Here is a 15,179-nt window from a genome sequence, read left to right as displayed (position 1 = left end):
TCGTCGATGTGCCGCGCCCGTGCAGCGACAGCCTAGATTGGTCTCCACGTTGAAAGGTCTCCGTACGTTCGCGCAGCCGAACAGGGTTTTCCCGATTATGAAGGTGGATGCTGGCGATGGATGGAAGAGACGCCATGTCACCTTGCTTCTGTGCTGTCTCACCGACTTTCTCCTTCGCTCCTCATCCATTCCTCAACGACTCTTCGAAATTTTTCTCGTCTCGACGTTGTCATTGGCGGAATATATTTGCAACGCTGCCCAGTAACTGATCGCTGTTTCATGACCACGGCTCCCAGTGCAGGGAGGAAGTGCTCTATACTGCAAGGGCTGCTGTGTGACTTGGGAAATGGCATCTTTCTCAAGATTTCACTGCCTAGGCTTTCCAAGCGTTGCTCACACATGTTGTTCGATGTTGTTTTGGATTCCTGAGCTGTTGTGAAAGCAGCCACAGAACTCTTCCTTGTGGACGACAGTCTCTGCGTCACACCTGGCCAATCCCACGTTCGTGTTCCGTCGGAGAATCTGCTCGAGTCTGGATTTACATAGAATGTCCTTACTGGCCATAAAACGTTTTTTTAAGCAGGCTTACTTCTTTTGCTGTTCTTTATTTTCAAGCAACTTCCTTTGCGAATTCTTGGCGCTTTATTCATGCTCCATCCCAGTGCCTGTGGGGAGCTGGAATGGTCGACATAATCTTGCTTTCTAAGACAGGTAAAAAAGGCCACTGCAAGCCAGCAGAATTGATGCTTTTGTGACTGCGTCCCAGTGTCTGCAGGGCTCTATCAGTTTTGGCACGATTCTCATTGCCCACTAGAGTCTTCGCGAGGTGTCCATTCTTAAGCGAGGCGAGGCTTCCTCCCGCCTACCCCCTGTGTGGCTGTAGAATGGCTCCAGTGTCCACAAATCAGGTGCTCCCTCCAAGGGGTCGTGGTTTCTCCTGAGCCGCTTGCGCTGTGAATTGGCGAAGGTCGCTCCATTGCAGAGGTATCACATTACCTATGTTTGTGTAAAGCCAGAATTTTATTATTTATTTATTTAGAGTCATCGGTTTTCTAACTGGTTTGATGCGGTCCGCCGCGAATTCCTCTTCTGTGCCAACATATTCATCTCAGAGTAGCACTCGCAACCTACGTCCTCAATTACTTGCTGAATGCGTTCCAATCTCTGTCTTCCTCTACAGCTCCTTATAGTACCATGGAAGTCGTTCCCTGATGTCTTAATACATATTCCATCACCTTGTCCCTTCTTCTTGTCAATGTTTTCCACATATTCCTTTCCTCTCCGATTCTGCACAGCATCTCCTAGCTCCGTACTCTATCAGTCCACTTAATTTTCAACATTCTCCTGTGACACCACATCTCAAATGCTTCGATTCTGTTCTGTTCCGGTTTTCCCACAGTCCATCTTTCACTACCATCCAGTGCTGTGCTCCAAATGTACATTCTCGAAAATTTCTTCTTCAAACTAAGACCTGCGTTTGATAGTAGTAGACTTCTCTTTGCCAGGAATGCCCTTTTTGCCGGTGGTAGTGCGTGCTTTTGATGTCCTTCTTGCTCCAACTGTCATGGATTATTTTGCTACCTATGTATCAGAATTCCTTAATTTTGTCTGCTTCGTGATCATCAGCCACGATGTTAAGTTTCTCGCTGTTGTTATTTCTGCTAATTCTCATTATTTTCGTCTTTCTTCGATTTACTCTCAATCCATACCCCGTACTCATTAGACTGTTCATTCCATTCGGCGGATCCTTTAAGTCTTCTCCACTTCCAGTGAGGATAGCAGTATCAACAGCGAATCTTATCATTGATATCGTTTCACCTTGAATTTTAATTGCATTCTTGAACCTTTCTTTTATTTCTGTCATTGCTTCTCGATGTATAGACTGAACAGTGGGAGCGAAAGACTACATCCTTGGCTTACGCTCTTCTTAATCCGAGCATTTTGTTCTTCCTCTTCCACTTTTTTTATTCCTCCATGGTTCTTGTCCGTATTGTACGTTACCAGTCTTTCCCCATAGCTTACCCATATTTTTCTCAAAATTTCGAACAAATTGTAACATTTTACATTGTCGAACGCTTTTTCCGGGTCAACAAATCCTATGAGGGTGCTTTCATTTTTCTTCAGTCTTGCTTCCATTATCAACTGCTATGTCACAATTGCCTCTCTGGTGCCTTACCTTTCCTAAATTCAAAATACTAATCATAACACATCGCCAGATTTCTTTCCCATTGTTTTGCATATTTCTCCGCTCAGCAACTTTGATGGATGAGCTGTTAGGCTGATTGTGAGATGGTTCTCGCTCTTGTCGGCTATTGCAATCCTCGAAATTGTGTTGACTACGTTTTTCCGAAAGTCGGATGGTACATCGCCAGACTCATACAGTTTACACATCAGTGTGAATAGTAGTTTTGTTTGTTATTTCAGCGGGTGATTTTAGAAATTGTGATTGAATGCTACGTAGCCCTCCTGCCTTATTCTCTCATAAGTATTCCAAAGCTCTTCTAAATTCTTATTCTAATACTGGATCCCTTATCCTTTCTATATCGACTACTGCTTCTTCTCGTATAATACCAACAGACAATTATTCCCCTTCAAAGAGGCCCCCAGTGTACTCTTTCCACCTATCTGCTCTCTCCTTTGCATTTAACAATGGAATTCCCATAGCACTCTTAATGTTACCGCCCTTGCTCTTAATTTCAAGGAAGTTTTTTTTGGTGTTTTACTTTTCTGTGTGCTGAGTGAGTCTTTCCGTCAATCATTTCTTTTCGATTTCTTCCGTTTTTCATGCAACCGTTTCGGCTTAGCTTCCATGTACTTGCTACTTATTCTATTATTTATTTATTTATTTATTACTCATTTATGTATTCCTATATTTCCTTGAATTTGTTTGTACTTCCGCCTTTCATCGACCAACTGAAATATTTCTTGTGTTACCCATGGTTTCTTCTCAGTTACACTTATCCGTACCTATGTTTTTCCATCCAACTTCTGTGGTTGCCTTTTTAGAGAGGACCATTCCATTTCAACTGCACTGCCTGATGAGCTATTCCTTACTGTTTAGTCTACCACCTTAGACAAGTTCAAGCGTGTCCCGTCATCCCCTAGTACTTCTGTATCCCACTTCTTTGCGTATTGATTCTTCCTGAGTAATCTCCTGAACTTCGGCCTACTTGCCATTACTACTAAATTGTGATCTGAGTCTATATCTGCTCCTGGATCCGCCTTACAGTCTAGAATCTGATTTCGGAATCTCTGTGTGACCACGATGTAATCTAACTGACACCTTCCCATATCACCCAGTCTTTTCCCATTATACCTCCTCCTCTTGTGATTCTTGGACAGAGTATTCGCTATTACTGGCAGAAATTTATTATAGAACTCAATTAGTCTTTCTCCTCTCTCATTCCTTGTCCCATGCCCATATTTTCCTGTAACATTTTCTTCTGCTACTTCCCCTACAATTGCATTCCAGTTCCTCACGACTATGAGATTTTCATCTTCCTTTACGTACTGTATTACCCTTTCAGTATCCTCATATACTTTTCTGTCTCTTCATCTTGAGACTACGAAATCGGCATGTATACGTGAATTGATGTTGTCGGTGTTGCTTTTCATTCTGTTGAGAACAGTACTACCACTGAAGTGTTGACAGTAACTCACCCTCTGCCTTACCTTCTTATTCATAACGAATACTAGTCCCTTTGTACCATTATTATGCTGTTGTTGACATTACCCTATGTTATCCGACCACAAATCCTTGTCTTCTTTCCCCAAACCGCCCCCCCCCCCCCCCCCACACACTAATTCTTGCTTAAGCCTTATCATTTCACTTTTCAAACTTTCTGGTTTCCCAACCACGTTCAATTTCTACGTCCCGTCTCGTAGAACAATGTCCTTTCTTTGGTTATTTAGTCTTTTTCTTATGGGCACCTCCGCTTTGGCTATTCCCTCCTGGATATCCGAAATTGGGCTATTCTGGAATCTCCGTAGGGCATGGGTGGGCGTGTTGTCCTTAGCGTTAAGTTAGTTTAAGTAGTGTGTAAGTCTAGGGACCGATGACTTCAGAAGGTTGGTCCCTTACGAATTTACACACATTTGAACATCTGAGGTTTCATCATGACACGTTTTCAATTACATATCCCATGGCGTGAATAGACGTTATGTGTCTTTAATGCAGTGTTTTCCATTGCCTTCTGCATTCTCCTGCCGTTGATCATTGCTGATTCTCCCGCCCTTAGGGACAGTTTCGCACGCCAGTGGCAAGAGGATGAGCTGAGCCTCTGTCCGATTCTCCGCCTTCTTTCCCAAGGACGTTGGCAGAATGAGGGTGACTTCTTACGGCGGAAGTCTTCCGCCACCACTGTTGATGATATTTTTTTTGAAATTTAAGTGGGCCACGGTTCGAAATCACGACCGAGGACGTTTTGATTAGCAATCAAAGACGCTACCCCTAATGTTGCGAATTCAAATAAATCACGAATCCCTGCTGGTGGAAGGTTGTCTTTACCTTACACGCTCTGATCTTGGATAGGAAATCAAGTCTCCGAGGTCTGTTAATATTTAACCCGCCCAAAAACTGGAACAGTTTCCTGAAGAGTCTGCATTAGTGTCAATGTTTTGTGCACAAAATCGTCTAGAGCGTTTATTAAAATATATTTATTTATTAAAGTGTTTCTGCGTCACTGGTAAAACCTACGACTAATGAGAACGGAGAGTTGACGAAGCGTCATAATAAATAAATAAATTTTAATAAACGATGTAGACGGTTTTAAAGACAAGCTGTTTTTATTTACTCTACCTGGGTATTGCAAGTGCTGTGCCAGACGGCTAGGATGATGCAGTGCATGCTTATACAATAAATTAAAATGTGTTGTAAACGGTGTTTGTTTTTCTTCAGAGTCTCTTCGGGTTTGCTGCCGGGTCCAAAAAACATCTCGATCTGATATGTCGGCGATCCAGTTGTTCGCCGTCTTCAGGAGAATCCTGCTTCTGCTAATCGGTCCCGCTGGGGGACTCATCAGCAGCAGCAGCATTCTCCTAATGATGGTGAACAGTTGGATCTCCACAATATCGAATCGGGCCGATTTTAGGATCCGGCAGCAAACCCAAAGAGACTTTGAAGACTTATTACACCGGGAAATCCTACGAGGTATTTGTTTTTTTTTTATGTGTAGGAAACGGTCACGCTGTTGTGTGTACATATGTCTTCAGTTATATCCGCAGCTCGTGGTCTAGTGGCTAGTGTTGCTACCTCTGGATCCCGGGGTCCCGTGTTCGAGTCCCGGCCCGGTTGGGGACTTTCTCTGCCCGCAGACTGGGTGACTTTGTTGTCCTCATCATTTAACCATCACCATCATCATTCGTGAAAGTGGCTAGATTGGACTGTGTGAATGTTGGGGCTCTTTTACGGGCGCTGATGACCTCGGAGTTGAGCGCCCCACAAACGCCATCGACATCATCAGTTATGGAAGCGTATATTTAAGCGTTAACTCTGTCTGAGACGCCCTGCTAAACCCGCAGGACAAGACAGGTAGTTGGAATTGTGGAAAGGGACCAAAATGAGCTGCTGTCAGTTACACTCGAACACATATAACTTTATTTATTTGACCAAACATTACAGTACAAATTCTTGAATTTAGTTATCGGCTGAATAGGCCACAAAATCTTATGCCTTAAGGGCACAACCACTTTAATTTTTAAAAAAGGCTAAAAGCCATTAACTCAAAATTCAGACGCCAAAGGGAATAGTTTGAAAGCAGAAGGCCTCACGTTAAGTAAGTTCTATGATTTGGCTGAAGGCACGAAAATCTAGCACTTGAATAACAACAACCTTAATTTAAAAGCGGCTGAAGGCCCCATGACTTAAAACTCAAGGTAAAATAAATTTAAACAACAAAGCCTTATCTTAAATTAGGCTGAAGACCCTAAACAATCTAACACTTGACAAGCAATTAATTTTAATTTTAAAACGGCTGAAGGCCCATGACTTAAAACACCACTAAAAACTATTCAACTTTAATTCAAAACCATCGGCTATGAGCCATACAAATACACACAGATACACAGAACAGAAAATAAGATGGCAGTGCAGCTAATGGCACTCAGAAGTTTTGAGGGTCGGCCAGCACTTGAAATACTAACCATCACTCAGGTCAGACAGACAGTCGGCCCAACCATCGTCGATCCGATGACAATCCAACCAACAGACAGTCAACGGACCCATCGACAAGGTAATTTGGGCTCCACTCGACCTCACACAACCTACAAGGCATGGACGCCCACAACCAAGCATACATTAAGCTGTCAAAGTACACACCATGCTGGACAGTGACAACATGGTGTGGAAGGACACTGCATGAATTTAGGTCCACGGCCAGGACAGGTAACTGGAACGCTAATGGCCACAAGGCAGGAAATTCCGCTGTGCACTTCAATTGCCGATAACTAGTTAGACTCCACCGGACTGTGGCTAAACCTTCACCAACTCAAACACAGACGTTGTGGCTCACGGGAATGTCCCAACAACTGACAACGAGAACCAGACGGCACTATCTGAACGCTCTTGACTTACTGGTAATTTAAATCCAGACTCAAACTCCGTGTCCAGGGTAGGTGAGCCATGGACCTCGTAGCAAAGGGAACAGCCCCACACACTCCGGCACTCGTACTGACCACCATTGGGCCCGGCCAAACTACGCCCCGCGGAGATTTCTGCCGATACAAGCCAACCGACCGATTGCCCGCACACAGCACAGCCGGAAACTATGAATACCAGACCAAAGATAGTACAAGGTCTGAATATCGATACACACCACTGCTGCCTCTCACGGAGAGAGCGAACAACAGGATAATCGCAATAACCGCGGGAAACCAAACACAGAATAGGAACTGTAGGCGGTCCAGTGGTCCCGGTCGCCTACGGTGGACTGGAGACACCAGCTCCGGGCCGCACCAGTCTTGCTAGCGCAGCGCCGTGTGCTGTGACGTAGCGTTGGAATGCCCTTACTTCGGCCGCGCATGGCTGGCGGCATCCGGCTGGCCGGCCAGCTCGGCGGCGGACAGCAAGCCGCTGCGCGTAGGAGGCTCCGGGTTGGAGTCCCGGCGCTGTCGGCACGAGAAGCGTTCTCGTAGTGCGGAGTGTACTCTATCCCACCCCGTCTTCTTCCCTGCTCCTCCTGGTGGCTCGTCCGAGGTGGACCGGTGGAACGGGCTGCAATCCCCCAGTGTCGTCGGCTCACCCGGTTGTGACGGTGGATGCACAGGGCCTAGGCTCCGCACGATCTCGACGACAGCTCACTGATGTGGTCAGCATTGGCTGCGAGCGAGTCTGCCGCGATGTCTGCTAATCCTGTGTTGATGATTGACAGCAGCAGCAGAGAGGACCAGAGCTGGTACTGTCCCCTCACGTCAGCTGCTGGATGGGCTGCCCTTACTGCAACATCTCCTTAATAATGATTAACATGTCGATCACCGAGCTGAGCTCCTTGCAGCGACCCAGTACACATCTAACTGCAAGTCTAACTGCCAGTGTCTTGTTGCTATCAAAGCTGGTGTATTTAAAGGAAGCACGAGCGACGTCCTGACGACATGCTCGTTTGTAATAAACGCATTCGTTCCACTTATACTGCTGATTCATCTCTCGTACTCGCCCCTTAGGTGTTCTTGCGACAGAGTTACGTGTTGTTACGGCAGACTTACGCGAAGTTGTGAAATGCAGTACAGCTGACGCTATACCTTTGTCTTGCACTGTACGCAAGCCTCCGTCTAACAAAACCCACGTGCTAAGCAATTCTCTTTCGCCTGTTGTGTGTAACCAGGCCATTGCCCCTGCGTGACGACACCTTCCGCCTTCCGATACGTGCGCAATTCTCTTACCTCTTGGCTAACCTACTGCCTCTGGCACTCGGCATGTTTGTTGTTGTTGTCTTCAGTCCTGAGACTGGTTTGATGCAGCTCTCCATGCTACTCTATCCAGTACTTAATGCAACCTACATCCTTCTGAATCTGTTTAGTGTATTCATCTCTTGGTCTCCCTCTACGATTTTTACCCTCCACGCTGCCCTCCAATGCTAAATTTGTGATCCCTTGATGCCTCAGAATATGCCCTACCAACCGATCCCTTCTTCTAGTCAAGTTGTGCCACAAACTCCTCTTCTCCCCAATCCTATTCAATACCTCCTTATTAGTTATGTGATCTACCCATCTAATCTTTAGCATTCTTCTGTAGCACCACATTTCGGCAGCTCCTATTCTCTTCTTATCTAAACTATTTATCGTCCATGTTTCACTTCCATACGTGGCTACACTCCACAAAAACACTTTCAGAAACGATTTCCTGACACTTAAATCTATACTCGATGTTAACAAATTTCTCTTCTTCAGAAACGCTTTCCTTGCCATTGCCAGTCTACATTTTGTATTCTCTCTACTTCGACCGTAATCAGTTATTTTGCTCCCCAAATAGCAAAACTCCTTTACTACTGTAAATGTCTCATTTGCTAATCTAATTCCCTCAGCATCACCCAACTTAATTCGACTACATTCTATTATCCTCGTTTTGGTTTTGTTGATGTTCATCTTATATCCTCCTTTCAAGACACTGTCCATTCCGTTCAACTGCTCTTCCAAGTCCTTTGCTGTCTCTGACAGAATTACAACGTCATCGGCGAACCGCAACATTTCTATTTCTTCTCCATGGATTTTAATACCTACTCCGAACTTTTCTTTTGTTTCCTTTACTGCTTGCTCAATATACAGATTGAATAACATCGGGGAGAGGCTACAACCCTGTCTCACTCCCTCCCCAGCCGCTGCTTCCCTTTCATGCCCCTCGACTCTTACAACTGCCATCTGGTTTCTGTACAAATTGTAAATAGCATTTCGCTTCCTGTATTTTACCCCTGCCATCTTTAGAATTTGAAAGAGAGTATTCCAGTCAACATTGTGAAAAACTTTCTCTAAGTCTACAAATGCTAGAAACGTAGGTTTGCCTTTCCTTAATCTAATTTCTAAGATAAGTCGTAGGGTCAGTATTGCCTCACGTGTTCCAACATTTCTGCGGAATCCAAACTGATCTTCACCGAGGTCGGCATAGGCAACGAAATTTTGACAATATTCCACGTTTCCAACTCTTTACTATTCCGCGACACTACAGAACCAAGGTTTAAATCAACGCATAAGCCCAACACGGCTCACTGTCACTCTTCTTATGGTGAACAGAGGAGTATAAATGTAATAAGAGTAGTACTTCGTGAAATAACTTGCTCCTCTGTGGCACTGTTGCAGGTGACGTTCGACATCGACGCGAACGGCATCCTGAACGTGTCGGCGCGCGACGAGAGCACGGGCCACTCGCGCAACATCACCATCCGCAACGACAAGGGCCGGCTGTCCAAGGCGGAGATCGAGCGCATGCTGGCGGACGCGGAGCGCTACCGCGCCGAGGACGAGCGCCAGCGCGAGCGCGTGGCCGCGCGCAACCGCCTCGAGGGCTACGTGTACGGCGCGCGCCAGGCGCTCGACGACGCCGGCTCCAGGCTGCCCGACGCGGAGCGCCGGCGCGCCAGGGACGCCTGCGACGACGCGCTGCGCTGGCTGGACGCGCACCCCGGCGCAGACCGCGCCGACTACGAGCAGCGCCTGCGCGACGTGCGGGCACTGTGCGCGCCGCTCATGTCGCGGCTGCACCAGCAGGCCGGCGGCGGCGGCGGCCGCGGCGGCTACGGCGGCCGGCAGCAGCAGCAGGACGGGCCCGTCATCGAGGAGGTCGACTGAGCGCGCAGGCGAATCGATACATCGACGGCGCCACTACTATCGATAGCGTTACGCACGTCCTGTAGGAGAGACTGAAGTTTGGAGGAGGCTGACTACCTCTTCTTGTTTTATTTTTTTTTTTTTTTCGGCTTCTCGGCAAGGACATTTGAAGCTAGAGCCCACTGAGACTGCATAAGACAATAGTACAAAAAGATAATTATACTGTACTCCACATAATAGTCTTGAGAGATTCAGCAACTGCATAGATATGTAAGACAATTCTCATTTATTGTTATGTCTCAAGCAGGACATTTTTAATTAGACTTCATGTTTCGATCACTCTGGATCATCGTCAGATCTAACACGGGAACCTCCCCATCGCACCCCCTTCAGATTTAGTTATAAGTTGGCACAGTGGATAGGCCCTGAAAAACTGAACACAGATCAATCGAGAAAACAGGAAGAAGTTGTGTGGAACTATGAAAAAATAAACAAAATATACAAACTGAGTAGTCCATGTGCAAGATAGGCAACATGAAGGGTAGTGTGAGCTCAGGAGCGCCGTGGTCCCGTGGTTAGCGTGAGCAGCTGCGGAACGCGAGGTCCTTGATTCAAGTCTTCCGTCGAGTGAAAACTTTACTTCTTTACTTTCGCAAAGTTATGATCTGTCCGTTCGTTCATTGGCGTGTCTGTTAACCGTAATAAGTTTAGTGTGTGTGTGTTTTGCGACCGCACCGCAAAACTGTGCGATTATTAGACGAAAGGACGTGCCTCTCCAATGGCAACCGAAAACATTTAATCGCAAGGTCATACGTCAACCGATTCCTCCACAGGAAAACACGTCTGATATATTCTATGCGACACTGGTGACGGCATGTGCGTCACATGACAGGAATATGTTGTCGACCCACCTAACTTTTACACTTGGCGAATGGCTTAAAGGATTCTTCTACCTTGCCCGATTTTGGTTTTCTTGTGGATATGATAATCACTCCCAAAAAAAGATGTGACATAAACTGAAAATAAAAAAAATCAAACTTTTCGCCCGAAGGAAGACTTGATCTAAGGACCGATGGTTTCGTAGCTGCTCACGCTAACCACGGGACCACGGCGCTCTTGAGCTTACAATATCCTTGATGTTGCATATCTTGCGCGTGGACTACTCAGTTTGTTGATTTTGCTTATTTTTTTCATAGTTCCACACAACTTCTTCCTGTTATCCCCATTGATCTGTGTTCAGTTTTTCAAGGCCTATCCATTGTGCCAACTTGTAACTAAATCTGAGGGGGGTGCGATGGGGAGGTTCCCTTGTAAGTAGTTGTGTAAGCAGCCTATCTTCTCTACTCAGAACCAAATATAAGAGTAGTATCAGTACTCTGATATTTGCTTCTGGACAGATAAGACGGGTTTGTGACGCAACTCCTCAGATCTGAACATGAACGAAAGTGACCGAAACTAACTAAAAATTTACAACTGAGGCGGGACGGTAAATGAGCACTACCTCACAATATTGTACACCGTAGGAAGTCACTATTTACTGGCTCATGTTCATATAAAGCGTTTCGAGGCTTAATTAGAGACGGAAAACGTTTCTCAAAAATTGGTATGCTGACATCTCCATAGAACATCTAAGTAATATTACAGCTGTGGTCTTATAGGAAGTGTGAATCGACGTTTCCGTTCCTTTGATTGTTGATACATTTTTCCAAATGAGTGACTTTTATGTGAAAATTTTTTGTTACTTTCAAAAAGAAAAGATGTTCTTATCTAAATTTGTTCCGTAAGAGGTCTGTCATTAGTTTCGCTCAAGCTTTGACAAGTTTTGTTTGTTATGAAAAAATATGTCCAGACTTTAATTGTTTTAAATAAAAGAAAATTTGTAAGGCAAATTAATTACATTGAACTTACATTAATACAAATACGAGAGAGATAACAGCAAAACGGCTGCAGAAAGGTATAGGTTGGTAAACATCACAAAGCAGCGAGAAATCGAGGTACAAAATTTCCAAAGCGAGATCGAAGCTTGCACGAACAGAAAGTATGGAGAGATGAAGGAGTGTTCAATTGTGTGTGAAATCCTATGGGGCTTAACTTCTAAGGTCATCATACCCTAAACTTACACACTACTTAACCTAAATTATCCTAAGGACGAAGACACACACCCATACCCGAGGGAGGACTTGAACCTCCGCCGGGGCCAGCCGCATAGTCCATGACTGCAGCGCCTGAGACCGCTCGGCTAATCCCGCGCGGCAAAATGTACCTTTCACAGAGATGAAGGAATTTTCCCTTAATAGACAGGCAAGTAGCTGCAGCAGCACCCTTTATTTGAACTGAAGAGTACAACAGAAAAGACAGTATTTGGCAATGTGGGTGAATAACAGTGAGTACTTACATCAATTACTTAGGGAAAAGAAAAACAAATGCAGAATTACGAGGACCCGTTATACCGAGGAGGTGGATCGATATACCAGTTGGATAATATTAATGCGTGAATATCGATATCAATTTTACAAAACATTCGTATTTTCGGTGCACACTTGCCATCTCTTGACTTTATGCTGTTTCACGGAAGTATCCTCCGTGACGAGATGGAACGTTGACGACTCTTTCACCTCGAAATTCAGCAGTAATAAGAGGAATGTTCTACCTATGCCTTTATGATTTATTTTATTCACCGCACTATATGTTTTAGTCGGCTAGCCTCCGTCATCAGGAGCGGTAGAGTGAATTACGAAGCTATATTTATAGCAACAAAGCGCCAGGCGGAATATCTGTGTGAGAGTAAGTACCACAAGGTACATGACCGTACGAGCAATAATCTGGAGTATACTACCCTTTCATAATGTCAGAGAATCCTGACATGTTGGCGGTTACTATTCTCGTGCTGCTGATAAATGCGTTGCGCTTCAGATATTTAGCTTGCATACCATCGGCATGGAGTGTGGGTGGTATTACTGTCGTATAGGGACAACATGCAGTTTTTACCCACACTCGGCACTTAGTGCGGATGTATGGAGTCCCTCCGCCCACATACACAGTCGTCGTACAGCGGGTGTAATATAATACTAACTTGCACATATGTTACTGCTAGAGCAGAAGGGACACAGACAGGTAAAAATCAGTAAAACAATGTTATACAGGGGACATGAGAAGCTTGTTGCAAAAAAAGTACCACGTACCGCCAAATATTGTCAATACAAAGTATATCAGTTGTTAAACTTCTCCCGGTCCCAGGATGCACAAGGGGAAGTGCCAAGTTACATTCTGCGTGAAGTACATAGTGACACTCCTGCTTGTGTCATTGTGCAGCGTGAGTCATATAAGGCATAATTCTCATTTTCATTTTTTATTTTGTGAGATATTCATTCAACAATTTTGGCAAAGGTTAGTAATCATAGCGAATTTTATTTCGTCGTAAACCTCTTAAATGCTGTAATCAAAGGATATTTTGAAGCAAATACAGTTTTTATTTTAAACACAATGTATAATTTGTATCTGGAAATTAGGAAAAGACAAATATAGAGATCTAACGCTTCTTAATCTAGGTGATGAAACTCACCGGAGAAAATCTTCCAATGCAGGGTAATCTCCGATAGTGAAGTATAACATTCAATTTAAGAAAATTTTTTTGTATCACTAATGAAGCAAGATAAAACGATGGAAATTACTTAAAGAAACGTGTTATCCATTGCTTACTACGAACCGCAGGAGCGTTATTTCACTACCAGTATGCCGAAGACATCTGCATCTCACCTCATTTTTTATTTCTCTTTGTGGGACAAGTAACTCCTTCGGTTTCCTTCCGTAAGAGTCAAATGTCAGTATGTCCTAACAAGTGCTCATTTCATCTGGCTAGATTTCACATCAGTTTGACGAATAACACACTACTTTCTACAGGTGGCAAAGAATTAAGCATCGAAGAGAGTCGTGTGAAGTTGTTTCAGTAGACTGTGACTAGCTACAGTGTTTAGTTTGTTCCTATTACAGCTTCGATCATTTTCGAGCTCACTAGCGTTGTAGAATAGTAATGTTTCTCTTGTGATTCTTCATAAGTTTCATTTGTTGAGTAATTTTATGTTATCACTGTGAACGACATAATTGAGTTCATTAATTGACACAGTGATTATAAACATAAAATTACCTGTCGATTAATGATGTATAAGGAAGATTACCGGATAGTGTGCCATACTTACATAAACATGTGCTAAATATCAACAATCAAGTTTATATTCATTGAGCCATTATGTTTTTCATGTTTATTTGTCTACGTTACTTTATAATGTTACTATTCTCTTGCAAAATGTGAGTAATATGGAAAGCCACTTTTCGCCTTGTACTTAGTGAGAGTTGAACTTAAAATCACAAACTGGGACCTATGGAATAAAACTGCTTTTAACCTAAAGTGTTGTAAATTATGTTGAAAACGTAATTACAGAGATTTCGATGATGTGGTATCTGCATGTGTATATGGTTTTATAATAAGTTTAGCAATTTCGCTAATGTAGATCCTGTATGACTGCAACAAAATTTGTTTATGAAAGTTACATATTTGGCTTATTATCCCCGCATTTCCGTGGAAAATATGACCTATAACGTATGAGGAACAGTTCTAGAACTAATAATATATTTAACGTCTAATGAAGGACTACAAGTAACTGCACTGCTTCACAGCAAATTGGTGAAGCGTGTGGAAAACTAAGTTACTCATGAAATATGGAATTTCGATTACAATTAAAATTCGCATAAGTACGCCTAATGTTTTGTACATAAAATATTCGTTTTTAACAAATGTTTGATTTTGTCGGTATTGTGGACTGCAGACTTCAAACAGGGAGCTTGAAAAGGAGAAAATAGTCTGTACTCTTAATGTTCCGTCCATGAATGCTGTGGAAAATTTTTTGATAATAATGGTACTACGACGCCTGTCTTCTCTGAATTATGTACAGTCGATTTGGAGATATAATTTGAAGTATGCGTTTCAGTTCTCAGTTGTACTTAACAGCACTAAGTGTTCTACAAGCAAGCAAGGCAACATTTCTGCTTTATAAAAGTGTGACACAATAGCTACTTATACACGTCAGTTCGTATTCTCAATGTAGGTATCGATGTAGACTGAATGTAGTTGAACAGAATTTGCAATAGCATTGTTAAAATTCATATTCGTTTATTAGAATTATACATAAAGAAGTTTATAAGGGGCATGAAAAAATAGTGCTAATATGAATACACCAGTGACCTTCATATGAGTTTTCTGATTCTAGAAACAACCGAGTAAATGATTCGCCATGTTCGACAGAAATGTACCGTAGGATTATCTTGCTTCACTGTTTGTGTACACATGAAAGTTTAAATTTTATTACACATTTTCTATTTTGTTTCATCTTATTTTAGGAAGGAAAGGTCAACTTGGTTCCTGTGATTTA

The 15,179-nt window shown here is 43.6% G+C and overlaps 1 protein-coding gene across 1 annotated transcript in view; it reads left to right on the top strand.

Annotated features, from left to right (window-relative positions):
* LOC126416024 (heat shock protein 68-like) overlaps positions 1-14,300 on the top strand; it is an 82,043-nt gene extending 67,743 nt beyond the window's left edge. Inside the window, exon 2 of the mRNA XM_050083478.1 lies at positions 9,286-14,300. Coding sequence (XP_049939435.1) covers positions 9,286-9,774 — 489 coding nt within the window. The 3' untranslated portion in view covers positions 9,775-14,300. The remainder of the gene's footprint in view (positions 1-9,285) is intronic.
* The last annotated feature ends 879 nt before the right edge of the window (positions 14,301-15,179 follow it).

This window comes from Schistocerca serialis, chromosome 1, assembly GCF_023864345.2.
Source record: "Schistocerca serialis cubense isolate TAMUIC-IGC-003099 chromosome 1, iqSchSeri2.2, whole genome shotgun sequence".
Classification (NCBI taxonomy): Eukaryota; Metazoa; Arthropoda; class Insecta; order Orthoptera; family Acrididae; genus Schistocerca; species Schistocerca serialis.
This window is presented reverse-complemented; position numbering and strand designations above follow the sequence as displayed.